The following is a 22,190-nucleotide window of genomic DNA, read 5'->3' as shown; positions in this document are numbered from 1 at the left end:
TCAGGTAAATGGGAATTTTTTACTATAGGAAATTTGTATACCTTTTTCAATAATGAAAACATCTCGATAACCGTATATTTCAGAATCATATTCTATGTCCTGAAACTAATAAAAAAAAGAACACCGTCTTTTTTTTAATTCCGATTTTGTTTTTTACAAATGAATGCTATAAACACATAAACTTCTTTAAATATATCTATCAGTGCAACATCGTTTCTTTTCTTTTTTTTTCTTGACGCTACAGTATGCTTTCTTCATGAAACCTTACTGAAGCTCGTCCCTCTAACTTCAGCCGACTCACATGTAGCATTGAGAAATGGGTTCATGGGCTTGAATCTGGAAACTACTGGAGGGAAATGAAGAGAGAATGAGTGTTTCTTTGCCACAGAACACAACACAGCACATAAACATACCTAGAAACCTTAAAAACATGAGCCAGTGGGTGGGGATGGTGGAGCCTTGTTGGTTATACTACATGTGGTATGACGCTCTTAGGTTTTAGGGATTTGCTCGTAAAAGATGACCAGTGCTCTTTTGCCAATGCAAGTGACAAAATGATGGCGAATGGCGGCCCAGCATACGATATTTCACGTTTCATATTCTGTATCAGCAGTAAGTCTTTAGTGTGGTCTCTTCCTGAAGTCCAGTGCATCATCAGAATTGCTAAAGATGAGATGGGTCCTTGTAGGTGGTGCATGTATAGTGGACAGTGTGGCCCCCTTTAATTCGGGGTGACAGTCCTTTGGTACAGACACAAGGCTATGACATCAAACGCAAGGCCGACCAGGTGACCACTCAGCCTCCGTCAGACCAGTCAACCTCTCTGTACCAGGTGCGACATCAGCGAAGACACAAGAGCATGAGATAGCAGTTCTGAACATGAGGCCAGCGATGGGAGATGCGCTACAATGAAGAAAATAGCACCATTCTTTAGGCACCCCCACATTCGTGAGTCTCATTCAAGACGCGTAGCCCGAAGTTGACGACAAAGTGCGTTTGAGGTGAGAGGACGGCGTAAGAAGCACTTTGAAGAGGGGGCAGAACTGGGGGTGGAGCAGGTGGCAGCTTATTTCAGACAAACGCAAGGCGATGATGAGCTTGTTGTTCTTTTTTTGGTATGCTGACAGACATCCAGAACTTGATCAGAGAGTTATAAAGAGAGACATAAACAGAGATCAGAGTTAGGCCTGCTTTTCCCTCCTCGAGATTCCACTGGGTCTAATAACAGACCTTGTTGTCTATGAACGTTTACAATATCCAGGCTAAGGTAGAACAAAGTATAAACATTTAAGGATGAACATCAGTAATGTTCCATGGAAAATGTGCACAGAGAGGTTCATCAGAAGAGTCTTGTCTGAGAATGAGTGTCACTGTGTCTGTGTGCATGTAAGTATGAGCACTGGATTTGTCAAACCACCAGTTTTTACATTTATATGAGCTGCATCTCTGGGGAGGGTGGCAAAATAACCCAACAGGACGGAAATAGCACACGTTTTTCACTTTCACAAAACAGTCGGACGATTGTATTTACAACACACAACCAAAGAAAAAAGGGATACTGCAGCTTCTTTTTTGTCCTTTTACTTGTTTTCTTCGAAAAGGGCAATAAAATATATTAAAACGTATGTACAATATGTGAGCTCTCAACATTAAAGCGCAATGAATAAACCGGGTCATGTTTTGCAGATGTGACCAACATATTCCGTTTTTTTTTTCTTTCTTTCCTTCTTTCTTTCTTTTGTTTGTTTGTTCCAGAACTAAAGGGATGTATAAAATCAACAGAGGAGGCCAAAAAAGATGTACCAAAGGCACTGACTGAACCACAGCTGAAATCCAACAAATCCAAACCATATACTTGTTCCACCGTGGGCCGAACACCCCCACCGTTATCAGCCATGGTTCATTTGGGATTTTTCTTGTTACACATCTCCTTTAAACACAAAAAACAACAACATTTTTAAAAAAATTGATTAGATTTTTTCCTCCCAGACAAAAGAAAAAAAAAAGATAAATACGTATAACATTTTTCATATATTGGTCTCAACACCAGCATCCGATTGTAGAAATGAGCAACTAAAAATAATACAAAATAATAAAATAAAAAATTAAAATAATCATCTAAATCATCTGTACATATTTCTTTTGTTTCATTTTCTTAATCCTCATATTCAATGTTTTGTACACAGTGTCCCCCTACTGGTAGGTTCTGTCACTGCAGCTCCTGAGAAAAGCATGGCTCAGTCCAAGTTCTCCTCCCAAATTGGTTCCCAGAACCTCAGAGCCTTGTCCTCCTTCAATGGAAGGGCGGCGGCAGTCCATTTTAGCCCGCCCCCTGCCCCTGAGGAGAGGTTTTCTCTCATTGGTTGGCGCCTCATGCCTCTGAGTATGAGTTCTGTGAGTTTAGCTTGTCCTTCTTTAGCTTCACACCATCCACCAGCTCAAAGTTATAGTTCTCCAGAGCTGATAAGTTTCTGTCGGCCATGCCGCCGTGCGAGCAGGCGCAGTAGAGCACCACACCACAGATGGCCCCCAGGAAGACCCCCAGCGCGCTCATGGCGATGATGGTGATCAGGATGGGGTCCAGAGTCTTCAGCATGTTCCCTGCTCCGGTGATCTCGGTGTTCTCCACGCTCTCTGGAAAATCTGTGATGTCGACAACTAGAGAGTGGAAAAAGAAGAGTAGAACATCAGCTACTGAGGAACAGTACTGCTTAGGTGAAGTTCTAATTGAAATACTGTTTAAACAGTCATTTTTTTTTCTGGATGGCAAAATTTGATTGGACAACTTTTTTGGAAAGCGAGGAAACCAGTTATAAGTACAAAATGTGAAAATACGCTTAATTTAAATGTATAAATCACACTATTCTGCATCTGTATCATGGAAAACAGTCCTTTTTCAGTTTTACCAATATAATTATACTTTTAATACTTTTAATTATACACTTACTGATCTCATTGAAGTTATCCTCAGGCTGCATGGGTTCTGTAGGAACATCTGGGTCTACAGGCACATACAAAAAAAGAAATATTCAATAAAAGAAGTGTTACATGCTAATAATCTGCCAGTTCATGCTCTCAAACCAGTTAAATTTATGGCTTACAACAGGTTACTGGACTTCTGATGTCTGAGCTCTGCAGTAGATTGTTGGCCCACTCACCTTTGCAGTCAGCCATGTTGAGATTGTCTAAGATTTTAATGTCATCTACAGCAATGTCACCCCAGCTTTTCCTCTCCACCACACCCTCTATCACCACCTGACAAACAGACAAACATGATAGCGTTGTAGATATGTCAGCGGACACATGTACGTTCAACTCTACTGGATTCTTGTCCTACCGAAATCTTAAAACCTGCTGCTGCTTTCAGAACATTCTTAGAGCGCAAGCCTTGCATATCGAGCAGGGTTGTGTTCTGTAAGTTGACTAGGTTTAGCTATCAGCAGTTTTTGTTCAAATAAGATTATGCTGTAAATCCTTAACACTGTAAAAACTTCTGGAAATAGTTTTAGCAACTAAATAATGCATTATAGTTTTAATATTTCCAGCCCTTTCGTTCACACTCACCTGGTAGGGATTGCTTGAGTGTGGTATAGGCACACGGCCTTCTCTCCAGCGGTTGCCCTGGTGACCGCTGACCGTCCACAGCAGCACGTCAGCCACAGTCTGGCTGCTCTCCTTTCGCAGCTTGATGTGCAGTGTGCCGATGTGCGAGCCAAACATGTGGTACCAGAATGACATACACAGGTCTGAGTCCTGGCTGGTCACTGCTGGACTCACAAGTCGGGCCACCTCTGTCTCCTGCGCTCCAGTCGCCAGTGTATAGATAAAATTCCCAGAGCCGCCTGGAGAGAGACAGGAAGAGCTTAACATGGGCTGGAGGAATTTGAGAGAATGCATTCTACATTGTGTTTTTCTCTGTATCACATTATATAATTAAGCATACTGGGCTATTACTCCACTAAACCGTGTATTTTTTTTTTCTTCTGTCTCTTACCTGTGTGGTCCATGTTGGGGCCAGTGTTGAGTGTTGGAGTGCCGCTAGACTGGATCTGCCATTTGTAGCCTGTTTCCTCGGACGTCCAGCCACAGAACGAAGGGTCACTCGCCCAGCCAAAGTCACAAGCAAACCAGAGGAATGCTACAAAAACACACAGGCATGTACGCTTAGAAATACTCCTAGTCTTCTTATGAAACATCTACTCAATATGTTGGCAATCTTGTTTATTATAATTTTATTTGATATTATTTAGTGGGTTTCTGTTGGTCTAACTCATAATGGTAAGACATCTGAGCTGCAGAACAGCTTTATTACATATGTCCACCAGGGGGCAGTAGGTAGCTTTTTTAAAAATGAAAGAAATAATACAAATAAACTGATTCCTCAAAATCTCAAAGCTATTACTGAATGTGTAGACAGAAGATACTGTGAGTGATATTTAGAAGTGCATAATGTTGATGAAACAGGCAGAAGGTGTGAAATTGAGATTTTAATGCAGCATGCTCTCTTTCCTATGTGACAGTGAGCAGGAGAGGAAGAAATGGGAGAAGTGATTGTGAAAATTCAAAAAACAAAACATATTTTAGCTTTGCCATTGTCTTTACTGTGGTCTCTGTATCTCTCAGATTGTATAAAATGCAATAACATAAGGATTCAGAGTGGCTTTTGCAGGGTATTTGCCCAGTGAAGAGGAAAGAATTTCCCATTAAAAACCACGGCTCAGGCTTTCTGCCACTGTCCCACAAAAAATAGCAGCTTCCAATTAAAAGTTAGTTCTCTTTTTCCATTTTTGAGAGGATTTGGGCTGCAGTAGTGGAAGGATCTGGGCATGAAGGAGCTTCACCACAGTCAAAAACGTTCTGAATGTTTCACGTCATCAATAAACCACATCCAGAATGGAACATGCAGATCTTTTCGGTATTAACACGTCAAGACCACACAGGCGCACGCTCTACTTTTCTCCAACACACACACATACAGCTTAATTAGTGAGAGTCAGATAAGGGGCGTTGCTCTGCTAGTCAGGCTTTGGCCATTAGCATGCAGTCTCGCCTGGCTAATCAGCGATTATGCTGAACAAGCAAAATTAGAACGATGCTCATTAACGGCTACGCAACACAGAGTTTCACACAAACAGTTCCGTCCAAAGGTTACTTATTTGTGCTTGCTATGGATTAATCTAAGACGTAAGCCAAAAACAGACTCCTTAGGTGATGCTGGGTAAATATGGGAGAAGAGTAATGGACAGAAGTACAGCAGTAACAGAGTAGTAGTGAACTGCAAAGTTAAAGCTAGTTGAGTCTTACCTGGTATGGTGCCCAGCCCTGTAGTGGTCTCGGGCATAGTAGTTCCACCTGGGCCAAAAACAACATTAAATCAGACACGCAGCTAAAAATTGCTGACCTGAACATCTTAGATTTTAACATACACTATATGTCCAAACATTTGTAGACACCTGTTCATCCAGTGTTTCTTCTGAAATAAAGGTATTACATAATAGGGAATTTGTCCTCTCTACTGTTGTAATGACCTCTACTCTTCTAGAAAGGCTTTACACTAGATGTTGAAACGTGAGGGTTTGATTGCATTGAGCATTGGTCAGGTCAGGTACTGATGTTGGATGATTAGTTCTGGACCACAAATGCCACTCTAGCTCTTCCAAAAGGTATCCAATGGTGCTTTATCACCCCAGAGAGAATTCACAGAGAATTTACAGCCCAGTGCTGGGGGGGCCCCTCTGATGCTTAGGCATGATGATCATAGGCAAGGTGCGAAATACAGAGGGTCCTGAAGGGGTCTGGAACTCCCTAATTAAACTCATAATTGGACCCCCTGGATATCTCAAAATCAAAATTCAGGGAGGGCTCTTGAAATAAACTTATTGTGACATTAAGCTGACCATTAAGGAAAAATAAACACTTAAATGCAAATTCAGAAAAAAGGTAACTGCTTCACCCACAATCAGTGAGCTTCTGTCTTTGGTAGTCTTAACTAACTAGAGATTCTGCACCTTGGTCTGCCTCAGGGTGGCGCTGTAGAAATTGGTTTACAAAATGCCAGAGCATATTTGTAAATCTGAAAACTTTCCCAATTTTCCAAGAGTTTGGTGAAAAGAATGAATTGTTACTCATTTCTCAAACAGAAGACTAAAGAGTAGATGTGTAAGATCTCAATTAATATATGGAAGACAACTTTACCAAACTAGAAAAGAGCTTTTCCAGAACAAAACATTTTGTTGTCATTGAAGCTAGCATCATCTCCAACTAACATGGGACTCCCTGAATATCAGGGGGTATTTCACACACTGATCTTAGGCTCATGTGTGGTTGCTCTAGATCATCCCATTCTTTTGGCAAAGGCTTCTATGGAGATTACGCACCCTGTGTGTCAGCAATGGGTGCACCTTAAATGATCTGAATTCACTATATAGAAGGGGTGTCTGGATACATTTGGGCATACAGTGTATATTGTATGCTACAGCTCACAGCTGTTTAGCTTTTTCAGAAAGACCATTGTGAAAGAAAGGCCTAGTATTAGCCTTTGCAACAGTCCACACAATCATAATCTTTAACATTTTCTTTGTAGGCTACAGAAGAATGTTAACAGTGCAACACAGTGCGGCTGCAGTTAACAGGATAGAGAAAGTGTATGTGGAAGCAAACTGACTGAAATGACATTTAGCAGGAGCATGTGTTCATTCAGTTAGCAGGAGACTACATTTCTTAGCATTATAGATCAGAGAGAAAACAGAAGCAAGGACACAGCAGAACATGTGCAGGAGACAAAAGTCAGGTGCAGGAGGTGAGGTCAGTGGCTCAGGCAAGCATGAGTGAGAGGGTCAAAGTGGGCGGAGCTAAGAGGTGGGAAAACATGTATTGTGTATTTAGATTAGCATGGCTAGGGCAGTTGATAGAGGTGAATGTGAAAGTAAGAAAGAAAAATGATGGCAGATGAAAAGGCTGTGTTTGCATTGAGTTGGAAAGTTTGAGCTGCTTCTGCAGTCTAATAATGTGTTAGCGAGAGCTGCAGTTCTGCACTGTGCAGTGTGGTGAGAAAGGGCGCAGTTTCTGCAGGCTGGTGGTAGCACCTGTCTGGTCGTAGTCATCACCTGTTCCACTGTGACAGTTGGCCTGCTCATCATCACACTCGTCTGACGGGGTGGTGGGAGGAGCGGGCGTGGTGGGGGGCATGGTGGGCGCTACAGAGAAAAAACGAGAGAGAAAAGATTAACTTAAAATTAACTTAAAAAATTAACTTTTAAAGGGGAATTCCATCAATTTTTCATTATTTCTGCATGATTCAGTCATTACACCTCAACCAATAGCATTCAGACTGGTTTGATGTGAAAGGGTCCATTCTAAAGAAATGTACCAAGTCAGAACTTTTTACAGTGGTGCTTAGAGGAACCTCTAAAACCTCTTAGAGGAGCCTCTAAAAACCCCCTTACACAAAGTGATTACACAAAACTATTACAGAATATATCCCTTGATGCCTGAGACATTGTTTTCTGATAGGTTTACAGTAAGGCTTTGGCATAAAACATGTTTTTTGAGTCTGTTATTGGCAAAGAGGTACATGCAGGGTGTTGCAACATTACATATAAAAGCTCAGAAGACGTGTAGATTCACTGGTCATAAAATGACTATTTTCGTGTTGTTTGTATTGTGACCTCCTGTTTCCTTTTAGATAGCATTTGTTCCATTAACATAGCATCTTTTTAACAGCCAAGGACACTTTACAAAGAAAGTGCATAACTGCAGTAGTCTATAGCATTTTCTGTTAAGGCATTTTAATAATGCAATTTTCACAGTGACCTTCATCTCCTAGCCTGTGATTCTGTGTTTTCACTCAGAAAGATTAATATCGACATACTCTGGATTTAAGTTGGTTCAGAATGAAAAAGAATGCTCTTGCACATCATAACATCTGCTAACAAGCAGCTAATCTGATTATTAAAGAGCCTAACTTGCTATTCGATTTCGTGGCTGTTTAAAAATTCGGACCCATCTCATACAATCCACACACCAACTGCCACCAACCAATTTTAACCCAGAGCCCCTTAATAATCTGTCTCTCGCACTGGGTTGTGTGTGTGTCATATGGGCCAGTGCATGTGTGTGTGGGTGCTGGTTTGGCTGTGCTCCTGAGGGCCCTGGCAGGCTGGGGAGCTCCACCCTGGGCCTGGTTCTGCTCTGCGAGGCAGAGAGCCTCTCATTAGTCCTGCATGTGCCCTACTGCCTGATGGCTCACTGCCCGATTCACTCTGTTTACTCACAGCTTGTAATGAGCGGCCCTTAAGCCTGCCGGGCTTTCCCCAGGTTAGAGAGGGAGGCAGGAGAGGGATGGAGGGATGGAGAGAGGGAGCTAGAAAGGAAAGGAAGTGGTCTCTAGTGGTGGGGGGGATGGGCAGTTGAGGCCAAATTTCTAAGAGGGCTGAAGGGTCAGAAGTTAGCAGTATTAGGCTTGTTCATTTAAGCCATGTGGATTAAAACCTCCTGCTACATCTTAGCACCCTGCTGTTTTCCACACAGCTACTGATAGCACCTGTTAGTGTGATGTAATGTGATGCGTTTTTTTGTCTGTTTTAAATTTTAAACACCATTTGAAAATACCAGTTGCATTGTTTTATATTATCTAAACACAGATTGACCAGTATAAACAATCTAAAATTACTTGTATTAAAATCTTGTTATGTGAAGGGGAATTCTGGCGATTTTTCAGAACTTCTGCATAATTAAAGATGTGAAGTCATTCAGGTTGGTTTGATATGAAATGCTCCATTCTAGACAATCTAGAACTAGAATTGTTAGTAGTGTTAGCAATAGGAAGCAGGCATTTGAAGCTTTTAATGCCTCTAAAATCTACATCACAGAAATTTAGTACATGAAATGGGACATTGTCTGGGTTCACTGATCATTTTTCTTAGCACATGAAAGGGCTGTATTTGCATTAAGTTGGTAAGTTTCTCTACAAGAGACCATTTCACTAGTTTGTCCTCAACAATAGAAATATGCATAAAATATTGGAAAATCTGTATTATCCATCTTTATTTTAGAGCTAAGAACATTTGTTTCTCTCTCATATAAAGTTGCTGATTCTGAGACACAGCAGTGATTATATGTGCGTGTGCACATAAAGTATTCTGTATTCTCAAGAGTGGCAACCTGTAGGTTTGTGTTTATGTTTGTGTAAGAGACAGACACACAGATTTAGAGTATATAAACTGTTTTGAATTGCCCGTATGTGTGTTTGTTGGCACTGCCAGTGAAAACAAGCACCATCATCCAGCTAAAGCCCACAGTGGGATGCCGTAGCTTACATAAGCCGGCTTCACTGACTCCAGGAAAGCCAATATGTAAATCCACTTAACGCTGCCTCAACAGAGAGCGCTCTCATAACAAACCAAATGAGCTCAGAGAGAGAGAGAGAGGGAGAATGTGAAGGAAAAAAGAAGAGAATAAGAGAGAGACAAGAAGAAGAGAAAAAAAGACCTGCAGATAGTAGACAAATATAAATCTCTGGCCTCACAAAGATTTGATTTGACTGTGATTCTTCAGGAGATGATTCAGTGCATCATGAAATTTCAATTTATGCTATGGTATCTCAGGTGGTCGCTAAGATGTTGCTGGGCTGTTGCAATGGAATCCCAGGTGGTTGCTAAGATGTTGTTAGGCTGTTGCTATGATATTTTGGTGGCTGCTACGTTGTTGCTAGGTTGTTGCTATAGTATTTCAGGTGGTTGCTAAGATGTTACTAGGCCATTGCAATGGAATCCCAGGTGATTGCTAAGGTGTTGATAGGCCATTGCTATGGTATTCTGCCATTCATTTCCTATAGGAAAAAATGTTTGACTTAACACTGGTAAATATGGTTGGTCCAGAAAGCACAAGTACGCTATTCCTATGTAAGCTCTATATGGTTTCATGGTTCTAGCTTGAAAACTGACCTGTGAAAATGGTACAAAACAAACTGAAGGACAACTGAAGGACAATAATTTAGTTTTGTCCAACCAACCTAATAAACTAAGCTGTTTTTGGCCAAAGCATTAGTGCTAAATATTATGAAAATCAATTCTAATCGATTCTAACATTCCACAATTGATTCAGTTGAATCAGCACCTTCAAATTGATGCACTGTGGTGCATTTTTTAAACCCCTAGTAGACAGAGACTGACAGTCGGACAGGACAGGGACAGACAGCGGGTCAGGGCTAATCCAGACCACCAGGTGGACTCCAAATCCACTGCAGTGTGGAGAGAGTCCCTGTCATTAGAGTGGGCACACACTGATGCTTATTTAGGCAGGAGGCTTCCTTTGATGGCACATCTGCGGGACAACTGCGCTGATCCTGGTGAAAGCTGAGCCTCCAGGCCACACTTTCTACCCTCATGGGTGGATCCATACTAGTTCAATCAACTTGTATTTATTCCTAATGATGAGGCTTATAGGAACACACAGAGAGATATTTCCAGCTGCTTCATTTCTGGAATCAGATGCCCTTCAGTTTGCTGTTGATTTGTTTGCTTGTTTTGAGCATCTTTGCAACATGTAGGCTGCATATGGAAGGGAGTCCATTATGAAAGAAAGAGAGAGAGAAGTAGCAAAAGCACGAGAGAGATAGAGAAAACAACACAGACAGATGTGTCCAAGTAGGAGTGCAAAAATATATGCATTGACCTGAAGCTGATTTTATCTGTTTCAATATTGGAATGCTATCAATTAAATCTATCACTGTATTCAATAAAGTATGCGTTGACATTTTGGCCAAAATAAAAGTGTCAGGCCATTTTTAAACAAAAATCCAGAAAAAAAGGATGTAGTGTATTTTGTTTTTGTGTAAACAGTTCCTTCTGAGAAATATGACAATATTTATCATTTTTGTGATAAATTATTTCAGGTTATATCACAGTGTGCTTTTCTGAGCATATTAAAGTACACTGACCAAATACATATTTAATTACAAAAAGAATATGATTAATCCTATTTAATTAGATTTAGTGCAGCACAGTATGAGAAATGTTACAATACAAATGAATTTATGAATTGTATTCACGGTTTTGTGGCAACACTTTTTTGTTTGTTGCAACGTATCAAACCTCAGAAAAACTAGCTATCATGACATTTATCGTGTATAGTGAAAATGTCTTGATACTATATTGATATTATGTTGTTGCCATATCACCCATCCTTAATTCCTCCATTTACTTTTTTTGTTCTCAGTGTAATTTAGAAAAATAATTCAGATATACCAAAATAATAAAGTCAAATTTTGGTGAAATTTGAAATTTCATCATGCACTGACTCCTTTCCCAAAGAATCATAACTAAATCGAATCAAATGAGATCAGATATTTACACCATTGTGTGTACATATGCTCTTAAAAATAAGATGGTTCCTAGCATGGTTGTAACCTTTATTTGCTATAGAACCTTTACATTATACTGGGGGACTTTAACTTTGAACTTTGAAAATAATTTCATGAACACGATTCTTTAAAAAAATGTCCATTGAATGGTTCTTTAGGGAATCAAAAAAGGATTGTTCTATTGATGTTGCTCCAAAGAACCTTTAATTTTTAGTGTGGAGTGTAGGTGTAAGTTCGACCTACCTTCAATCTCACAGCCCAGGAGTTCTAGTCTCAACCCCATGCCTGCCGGCGTAGCTCTTTCTGGGTACACCCTAACAAACCGCGTCAAGATGGGCTCCACTGTTCTCAACACTGGCGTATCGTAGTTCATATTCCCCTCGAAAAGCTGCACCAAGGTAAGAAGACAGAGAGAGGGTTGTTATCAATCAGATATGAGCATAGCTGTCTAAATTCAGCCACATTTATCCCTGCCTTCTTCCCTGTGAAAGAAAAAAGCAATGAGATAGTACTGGGAATAAAACAGAACAAAAGGCCTCAATCCACTGATTGACATTTGAAGCGAACATGCGAGCAAAAAGCCTGCCGGCTACCACCATGCTCCAGAGCAGCAGGACGCCTTCTTCACTAAAATCTCCCATCCGGCTTTCCCTTCAGCTCAGAAAGACTTCCTACCCAGCCTGAGCTACCACAGGAGAATGAGAAAATGAGTTGGGGGGGGGTGGAGAGAATGAGGAGAGAGGGAGACAAAGTGGAGACACATGCTCCAACTATAACAGAGGTCCAGAAGAGGGGGTTGAAGGCATGAAAGGGAATTAATGGGCTTCAGCGCTAACGTCCTGTCTTCTTCAAGCTCTGATACAGAGATAGAGAGAGAATGGGGGATGAGAGAGAATAGACGGAGGACAGGCTGATGTCAAGTCTCTGCTCCTCTTTAAAACAGGGCATGGTGCCATCTGTGATGGATCTACTGCTTGTGCTGCAGCTGCCACATGCTAAAGTCATATCAATGCTCCACTAATGCATTTATTATCAGCTGCTGCAAGTCCTCCTTCCTTGTTTTTCATTTATCCTATTTACTAGAAATGAAATGCATTTAACTTTTTGAAGTCTATACTCTTAAAAAAGGAGCCATAAAGGATTATCTGATCAGTGCCTTAGAAGAACTACTTTTGGTTCTTTACTTTTCTGTACTTTTCTGGATCTCCAGCCATCCAACCACCCACTTCTCCTCTTTTTTTCCTACTCCTCACCTTGGGTTTGTTGCCGTTAGCCTCCATCACCATCTTCCAGTCGGAGCCGTTGTTGCTGTAGCCCAAGCGGAACTTCTTCATGAAGACTTTGTTCTCACGATATTTGCCTCCCTGGATTATGAGTCCACGGACCAGCTTCTCTTGACCTAGGTCCACCTGGAGCCACTCGTCAGTGTAGGGCTGCGGCTGGGGCAGCAATGTCCAGCCTGAGCGGCTGGTTAGCAGACGGGCGTTCTCCGGTACCCAGCTGCGGTCAGTATGAGAGGAGACAGTGATCTGGTCATCTGTGATGAGGCCGGAGACCATGCCCAGCATGCCAGAACATGGATACTCTGTGTGTGTAAGAGAGAGAAAAGGCACTGTGATCAGGTTGGAAAGCATTTGCCATGACATACACAAGGTCAACCATACTATACGATTTCCATTGTTATGGTCTTTACAATCTCAGTCATATATTAGCATTTGTCACAGCCTCTACGTCAATCATACTAATACTAGTGTTTTCGAAAGTCTACGCAATTTCAATCATACTAATATTAGCGTTTGCCACAGACTGTACAATCTCAGAAACCAGTTGGGCAATAAGTAGGGTGGATAACCAGAAGAAAAGTGGTCACGACAACAGCTGGGGAGAGCAGAACATTTTTTCATTGGTAAAAGAGAGTGATAGCTGGAAAGAGAGAGAGGGATGGAGCATGATGGTGAGGGAGATGCCTAAAGTTGAGAGCTGTCTCAGTGAGCTCTGGAAGTATTCTTGGCAGGAACTCTACGTGGAGCGCAGAAGGGCAGCAAGAGAGGGAGAGAACAATGAGAGCGAGTGCAAAGAGACAGTGCCGCAGAGAGAGTGAGGAAACAGCACGTAGAGATAAGCAACCATGCCCCCTTTCCCTCTCACACTCTTTCGCACGCACTCTCTCTCCTCTGTTCTCTCTCTTCCTTTCTCTCCTGACCCCTTGCATATTAACTCACTCGCCTGCGGTGTTTGTCTCCAGGCATCTAATTAAAACTCTCCTCTCCTCGGCTGCCTCTACCTTTCATATCTGAGCAGCTTCTTACCTTTCATCCTCCGAGCCCCTCTCTCCCTCCTCCTCCAACCTCCTTTTCTTTTGTCTTTGATATTCCCCCACTCTCATTTGGCCTGTTCTCTTTTTCTCCCTCCATGTTCCTTCACGTGGTCTGTAATCTATCTCCATGTTTCTAAACCCACTGCCTTTGTTTCAGCCTCTGTAATGAGCCGTTTTCGTTCACGCTTTGCTACTTTTTACAAAAAGAGTCTCAAGATTACGGAAAATCTCCAGTCGCGTAGCTTCGCTCGACTGGCTGCCCATGCACTGGCAGCCACATATTCGACTTTTTCCAAATGGTTTTGGAATTCATGACCTGCCAGCAATATCGTAATCTACAATCGGATCCTGTGGAGCAGGAAAGCGTCGGAGATTCGCTTTTGAACGTGTCACAGATGGACCTAATGCGGTGTGAAATACCAGCAGAACAGAGTCTTCATTCACAGCGATTGCCTTTGTGGCCATGGAGGGAAGTTCCTGTTCAGGTTTGGAATGGAAAATGCGCTGGCCCGTGACTCCCAGGGGCCCCAATTCGAGCTTGATGTTTTCAGACAACAAACGTTTACCACAAGATGATCACACGTGTGTATATGAAGGAGACTGACTGGGCTCTTTCTTCATCTGCCAATGTTGGACTCTAAGTATATTATTACTGATAAAACCCTGTCAAAGGAATTAACTTTTTATATCAGGTCTTGGAAGCAGCTGGAACACGCAGTTCCGAACAGCTCAGAGGACACTTTGAAACGACTGGCTTGTTTGGTCTCGGAGACCCATTTATTGAACTCAGATGTGATTTTGGGGAAGTTTTTTGGGAAGCTTCTGAGGTGGCAGTGATTGTGGGACACACCCGGAGAGCTGCGGACACACATACGCGTGTGTGTGTTGTTGCGTGAGTTGCCGGTCCGGCTGCTGCGATCTTGGTGGGTGTGTGGAGCGGGCGGAGGCTGGATGGCCGCACGTACAGATGGCCTTATTTACAAACAGCCAGAGGAAGTTTATTAAGGGCTGTGTGGATGTGGTATGACTATCAGACATGGGGATGGAATCACAAAAAACTTCCCAAAGAAAAATATCTGACAAAGGATCGGAGAAGTTTAGAAGAATGTTCTTAAATGCAATTTCAAAAAGTAAGAGGAGAATAAATATTTATTAAGAATAAGAATAATTTAATAAGAATAAATATCAAATATTCTCTTAAGAATTTCTTAATCACTTTCTTAAGTAAGCTACAATCTTTCTTAAGAAGGCGACTTAATCAAATGCAAAATACATGTGGTCATGAAGTGTATTGCACTTTTATTCATGTTTATAATGCCTTATAAATGATTTATAACATGTTTGGGATACATTTATAGTTTCTTAGAGTCATGACATTCAAAAAATTACCAAATTTATCTTAACTTCTGAGGTCTGTAGTTAACAACAACATTTTTTTAAGACTCTTTTGTGAATCCGGGCCATAAACTCTACTGAATACACTCCACAGCTACAACCTGCTGCTGCAGTTGAAGAACATGACTCCTGTGTTATACTGTGACAGGTGCTCACAGCTTACACGGGTGGTTTAAATATTGTGACAGCTTACATGGGTGGCTTTGAGAGGATACACTAAATCTAGACAGAGACAGGATCAACTCCTTGTTTTGGAAAGACTGTGGCATAAGGAGAATGCATAGAGCACATTCCTATGCTCTGTTAATTCCATTATTGCCTCTCTTAGTAAACTTTGTATGTGTATGTGCTCTGTGTAGGAAACATCTGTGGAAACCACTGCACACCCTCCTACACTCAAACTCCAAATTGGCTTTTCGAAATGTTCTTTTGAGGCTTCTGAATCAATACTTAGCAAACCATGCTAAGTAAGCTAGCTGTGCCATCAAAACTCTCCTCTTGCCAGCCGCCCAGCATGGCTGCATCATCAGAGGGAACCCGCAGCACGCTGATGATGTCAAGAGGAGGCCCCAGCTCTTGTGATGTGTTCAGAATGTGGTGCGCTTGCCCGCCCTGAACATGACTGCCACAGCTGCGCTCCAGCATGGCAGCAAATTGTGCGCACACACAAATGCACAGACACGCAAACCGGGACTAAATATGCCTGCATGTATGCAGAGTGTAAAAATAGAAGTACTTATGAATGAAGTGCACAGAGCAGATTGAGTAGCAGGGCTGCATGATATGGACATAAAATGTGATGTAAGCTAAAGCTGCTGGATACTGATGATAATTTGAGAAATGATAAATTAAAATTGATATCATGTGCATCTGACTGGACATGCTACACTCTTAAAAAAAGATGGTTCTTCAAGTGTTCTTTAGTAACGACAAAAGTTCTATATAGAACCATGAACACTCAAAGACCCTTTGCATGCTTAAATGGTTCTTTGCATGGTGAAAACGTTCTTGATGGAGATTGTGCTGTATATGGATCTTTGTAGAATCCTTTGAAAAATGCTAAGAAGCATTTGCAAAGCATGCAAAGGGTTCTTTGAGTGTTCATAGTTCTATATAGAAGCACTGTCTTTACTAAAGAACCCTTGAAGAACCACCTTTTTTAAGAGTGTACTGTGCAAAATAAGAATAATGAAATAGTATTAGATATTTACATTTACATTACATTACATTTTAATGCACTGTAAGACTGTACAGCTTTTTCTATAAAGGCTACAAAAATATATATATATATACATATATTCCATTTAGTCTCATAAACATACCATTATGGTTATGCAAATTTGTTGTGACAGTAGCTATTAATGGCTAATTTATTCACTCTCCATGTGGGAGAGCACGGTTCCCAAACAGTAGAAAAGAACTTGTTGATCTTCTATCGCTTTTTCCCCTTCAATCCTATTGCGTTATTCGTGTGTATGAGATAATGTGATCTGTTCTGTCATTGCAGCCACCGGACACAGTAAGCAATACCTTTTTATTGTAAACGTATCGTGCGGCCCTAATTGACAGCCCACACACGTTCATTTTGCCTCTATGCACGAAAGGAAAGCGTCTCAGCAGGGAGGTGGTGATGATATGAAAGCCTCCATAATCAAAGCCCTGTAGAGGGTGGAGCCATGCCAAAACATGCAGATGAGCATGCAAATGAGGCCAGGGCCAGCTGGGACTGTGCGACTGGTGGGTGAAGAGCCGTGCATTTATAATAAGAGAGTAACATGTGTGTGTTTGTGTGTGTATGTGTGTGTATATGAGGTCGAGAGGCTGAAGCTCTCGGTGGGGGGGTTACTGGGTTCAGAGGGGACAGTAAAAGTGGGAAGGTTACACTTCGTAACTTCGGAAGAGCAGCCGTGCCTGCTGTGGACGGCATCCATTTTAAATGAAGAACATCCAAAACAGAGTAACATAAATATGTAATCCTCTTTCTCACATGACCGCTCGTCTATAATGCAACAGCTCCCTCCCCACCCCCGCCCTCCATATTGAGTCACAGAAAAAAAGAACCCACACACGCTTACACCTTTCAGCATGGCGAATAAACACATGCCAGGAGTGTGAGTGAAACGTAAACTAAGTGTGTGAGAGATTTATAGCCTTATAGAGGAGCTCGTTCACCACGTACTGCTTCTGTGCTCAACACTCAATACAAACACATTTGATTTAACATCATTACATATAAACAATGTGCCTGACAAATCACAGTTGTACCAACAAAAGCCTTTTAAGCTAAGGCAAACTGAACAAACTCAACCTCAACTGCCAGGCACTGATATTGTTTTCAATAGACTATAATCTATTAGGTTTATCTACCATCGCATTTTGAGTGTGTGCAGTGATGTGCTATGGGTATTTGCCGGGCATTTTCAAATATAATTGCTAAATATAGTGTTTTTCTAAGTCTACACTGCTAATGTTTTAATTTATATCTTTTCTAACTAATGCTAAAGCTTCAGATTCAAGGCTCTCAAGGACACCGTACATAAATGAGTGTGTTACCTTGTAAAGGCAAAGTATTGAGTTCCATCGTTTATTTTTATTCAAGCCCTTAAAACCCTGAACGTATAACAACCTAAGGTTCAATAACTACATGGAAAGCAATTTAAACTGGCATACTATTAAAGAAGTTATAGGACTGTGCAACAGAAATCTGGACCCTCCAGCAGGTTCTGGTCATTTAATGGGTTAAAGTATTAACTGAATATTTGCTTGATTTAAAATATTGACTGAATATTGGCTTATTTTGCATTAAATGTTAATGTCCATGTTACTACATTAATTTCTTACCAGGTTCTGCAAGCATGATAAGCTTTGGAAAGAGTAAGTGAAGAAGTGTAAACCCACCTGAAATCTTGCAGCCGTAAACCTCAAAGCGTAATGCGATGCCCGTTTCCCAGGTGAAGGGTCTGATCCTGATGAAGCGCGTCAGTGTGGGCTTGGGCAGCAAGGTCTTGGCCACATCCGTAGGGTTAGTGTTGCCCTGGAAAACCTGACAGACAAACAACAAAATCCACATAAATTATTCAAGAGGTTTCTGTAGAGGCTTCACCGAAGGACAGGCCTTTGAAGCCTGCAGCTCGCTTAGCTTCCTGCCCAAGAAACACAGCAGCCAGACTGGACTGCATTCAGGGCAGCTCCCTCAGAAATGATAATGCAATACTGGTTATGTTTATGGACTCTATGAGCTATCTAAAGAGGCAGCTGCAGAGGCTACAGAGGCTGCTTTGTGCTGTGTGTCAGCAGATCAAAAGACGCACTGAGGTTCCAAACCCTCTCCAATTATGGGGCTGTCCATGGGGTCGCTGTACCAAGAGCAGCTCATTTAGTGGCTTTGTCACAAATTGTTGTGTCTCCTAGCTCTAGTTTGCACTGACAGCTAAAGTGTGTTCAGTTAGAAAGGGAAGCCCAGCACTGGGCCAGAGTGAAGGGGAAGGGTTTAGAGGGGAAAAAAATGAAGTCGCTTCATAAGACACTATGGGCCGCTGAATAGAATCAAGGGCAGAGAAACGTGTTTGAATTCATGCCTCGCTCTCTCTCTCTTTCTCCCTCTGTTTCTGTTTAGGAGGCCCCTGAATCTTTTTTGCCTTTTCTTCATGCTTGCTGTTGCTTCAAATGCTATGATAGCCAGCTCACAGCGACAGTTAAAACTTGGTCCGTACCTCACACTGCTTGAGCTCCAGTTGCAGCTCTGCTTTACTTACTATCTTTTAAGACACATGAAAGACAAGCATCACGACTCTTCTCTGTGGAACAAACTTCTACTGTCAGAAGAGCCAAGTCCCTCACTGTCTTTAAGAGCAGAATTAAGAGAAATCTCTTCGAAAAGCATTTAAATGAACACTGAATATTATGGAATTGCACTTAGTTACAGCAAACATTCAGGCACTCCTGGACAAATGACAGGTTTTATTGATTTTCTAGTGTCTAACTTAACACTTAAATGGCCAGGGCCCATCAGTGGGCCCAAAGTTTTATTTACACACTTCTATAACCGAAGAATAGCTCAACTAAATTTGCCCTGAAAGTTCCTGTAGTTACTGAATAATAAGCCTACGTATGTAATAAGTCTGAGATTTTAAGGGATTAACACATTCTCTACAGAGAACACATTTTAGTGCGCAATAGTGTTTATTTGCTGAATTGAATATAGTGGAAAACAATCACAAAATGTGGCCTGTGCAAATGTTGTGGCACGTTTATATTTTATGCTTTATTTTTTTCCTGTATGTAAAACTTAAATAAAATAAAAATAAATAAAAATTGTGTAATAAAAATAAAAAATTACATAAAAATGCCATATTTAATGCCATATTTTCCCTGTAGAGGATGTGCTAACTTAGAAAATCAACATGTAGTTTGTCCAGTGGTGTTCAAGCTGTTGTATATGACTGTATGTAATGTCTTATTTCTGCATTGTGTATTTTCCATCTGGGTATCAGCACTGACTATTGTGTGTGGCAGGATGTTCAATCTAAATACCAGCTCGCATCTTCAAATGATGTAAAAAACAAACTGAAAAAGTTTGATTCAATATTTACAGCATTTACTAGGTGCTCTTACCCAGAGCAACTTACAATACAATCATGTAACAGAGGTAGGTGAAAGTAGCATTATGAGTCTTACTCAGTGAGTCTTATTGGTTTATCATGGTCAGCATGCTTAGGCGGGGAATCGAACCTCAGTGGCCCATCTGAATGTCACTGCTGACATGATGATAAGTATAATCCCTTGGCACAGAGAGGTGTTTTATTCTGTACACTTGTATACGGTACACAGTCTGTAGATGTATTTAAAGAGACTGTAACAGTGGATGTGTGTGTCACATCCCGATCCAGTACCCAGAGAATAGCTCCTGCACAGTCAGCAGCGAGAGCCAGTCAGGGCATACCACCATTAGCCCATTCTGCACTCCTTGTTGCTATCCGGTCCCTGGGCACGGCTTGTCAGATGTGTGCACGAGACAGAGAGGAACACAAGGAGCCATCCACTCTCTTTAAATGTCACGCCGATGCTCCATTCGACTGCACTAACTATTAAAAGGCTTTTTCAGAGCAGCAACCACAGAGGCAAGCTGCAACCTCAGCGGTCTGCAAATGGGCCCCCTCCTCACAAAAGCACTTTAGAGCACCCAGAGAGAGAGAGAGTGAGAGGGAAAGAGATAGAGAGAGGGAAACAGAGAGAGAGAGAGGCGTCAGAACCTAACCTTAGGGCACAGGCTTTAAAAGGAGAATTGTGGATTTTGGTGGGCGGTCAGGAAAGAAATTGGGCCTAGGGGTTTACACGCAGAAGAGATTTCTCTCTCTTTCTCTCTCCCTCTCTCTCAAACACACACACACACACACACACACACACATGTATACCTACATGTAATAACAGGAACAATTATATGGCCCATATGTATATATTTATGTAATTACCTACAGTACTGTGCAAAAGTCAGAGATCCCCTTTTTTATTTAAGAGTTATTTCAAGATATAGAGATATTTAACATAAAATTACACAGAAGCCTCAATGAATGAATGTAATATCAAATTTTTCAGTATTTAGTGTGTCCACTCTTTGCCTTTATTACAGCTTCCATTCTTTTCAAGAGACTTGCTTTCAGTTTTTCAAAGATTTTTTCAGATCTGAAGTAAGAGTGGAGCTTGACTTTCTCCTCTCTATCACAGATGAAAGTTTCAAGTGCTGTTTATCTGATTGTGACAGTTCTTGCACAGTTGTTTGGAGTCTTATTTTATCTGTATCTTTTAATCATTTTTTAATCTCCAGTTTTTCAAACTCTTTTTTTTTCACTTATTTTCCTTTGACTTCCTCCTTCATTATACAAGTGGGTTAATTTATATGTAATCTCCTCAGAAACATCTTCTGAAAAATGAATAACTTGTGCTTAAAGACTGTTTTGACTGGAAACTGAATAAACAAAAGTGTGGTCTCTCAGTTTTGCATAGTACTGTGTATGTAAAACAAATTTTCATGTTAAACCTAATGCTAAACTCCCAGCCAGCTTAACAGTTGTAATTAACGTTGAAATTCATCGTCAGACAAAAGCAGCATATACACATTCACTTGATGGCTCTTATATAACATTAGCTGCTTAAACACACACACACACACACACACACACACACACACACACACACACACACTCCTTTTTTCCACTCCTTCGTTGTTTATTAATTCCTTTGTTCTTTTCTTTCATCCTTTGGTGAAGAAATCTTTACCACAAATGTTGACATCACTCCTCACAAAAAAAAAGAAAAAGAGTTCCCTGAGTCTCTCCGGCTTCTGTGGTTGCTTTGGAGTTGTTTTTCATCTGATTTTACTGCACTTGTAAATGCATTCAGTCTCTGAGAGTTGTAGCATTCCAAGCTGGGGGAATAATGGAGCCTGAGAAACTTAAGTGGGCATGATGTTCTGCACTGCAGTCTCCTCAAGATTAACACTCATGCTATACTACTACTTAAAGCTAGGACTGAGAAGCTCCTGCAATGGTCTAGATTCATAGGCTGTTCCACATGTCTATTGTTCTGATGTACTGCAGGGCTGCCTGGAAAGGAGCCTTGAGACCTCAATGAACTCTACTGGCTAAATAAAGAAAATGAAGCAGGGTGCCAAAACTTCTTCTGGCAGGATCATATCCTCTCATATATCATTTTCTGACACTTTCGGTGTACTGGCAACATATAATGTAATGGTCAACAATGTAAAATACGCTAGGGTGAGGATTGTCCATAGAGGGCTTTGTACCTTCTGTTTAGGGCCTTCCTTCAGAGTGATCCAGTCTTCACCGTTGGAGCTCACATCCACTTTGTAGGACTTCACGAAGTACTTCTTCTTGGTCTCCTGAGAGATAGCACCCTGTGTTCCGATAGCTGAGACAAAGCGTAGGAAACCCAGATCAACCTGAAGAAAGTGGGAGAAAACAGCTGAATTAACTGTTTGCAATCCATGCAAACAAATTATATACAATATAACAATAATTTTGCAGTTTTTTCTTTCATGTTTACTTTTGTGTTAGCTCTGTTTTAACTGACTCTCCTGCATCGTGCCTCATTCAAGAG

The 22,190-nt window shown here is 41.3% G+C and overlaps 1 protein-coding gene across 4 annotated transcripts in view; it reads right to left on the bottom strand.

Moving 5' to 3' along the window:
* Positions 1 to 222: 222 nt before the first annotated feature.
* nrp1a (neuropilin 1a) overlaps positions 223 to 22,190 on the bottom strand; it is an 81,972-nt gene continuing 60,004 nt past the window's right edge. For 3 of the 4 annotated variants that reach the window (XM_036582795.1, XM_036582787.1, XM_036582780.1), the window contains 11 exons: positions 21,877 to 22,032; positions 17,973 to 18,117; positions 12,616 to 12,947; positions 11,606 to 11,750; positions 7,086 to 7,196; positions 5,305 to 5,352; positions 3,995 to 4,138; positions 3,565 to 3,842; positions 3,159 to 3,255; positions 2,948 to 3,001; positions 223 to 2,658 (listed from right to left, as the gene is read on the bottom strand). In XM_036582795.1, the coding sequence (XP_036438688.1) occupies positions 2,372 to 2,658; positions 2,948 to 3,001; positions 3,159 to 3,255; positions 3,565 to 3,842; positions 3,995 to 4,138; positions 5,305 to 5,352; positions 7,086 to 7,196; positions 11,606 to 11,750; positions 12,616 to 12,947; positions 17,973 to 18,117; positions 21,877 to 22,032 (1,797 nt within the window). In that variant the 3' untranslated portion in view covers positions 223 to 2,371. The remainder of the gene's footprint in view (positions 2,659 to 2,947; positions 3,002 to 3,158; positions 3,256 to 3,564; positions 3,843 to 3,994; positions 4,139 to 5,304; positions 5,353 to 7,085; positions 7,197 to 11,605; positions 11,751 to 12,615; positions 12,948 to 17,972; positions 18,118 to 21,876; positions 22,033 to 22,190) is intronic. The other variant, XM_036582802.1, reaches the window with a different exon arrangement.

This window comes from Colossoma macropomum, unplaced genomic scaffold (assembly GCF_904425465.1).
Source record: "Colossoma macropomum unplaced genomic scaffold, Colossoma_macropomum, whole genome shotgun sequence".
In the NCBI taxonomy this organism is placed as follows: Eukaryota; Metazoa; Chordata; class Actinopteri; order Characiformes; family Serrasalmidae; genus Colossoma; species Colossoma macropomum.
Note: the sequence above shows the minus strand (reverse complement) of the source record. Positions and strands in the feature narration are given on the sequence as shown.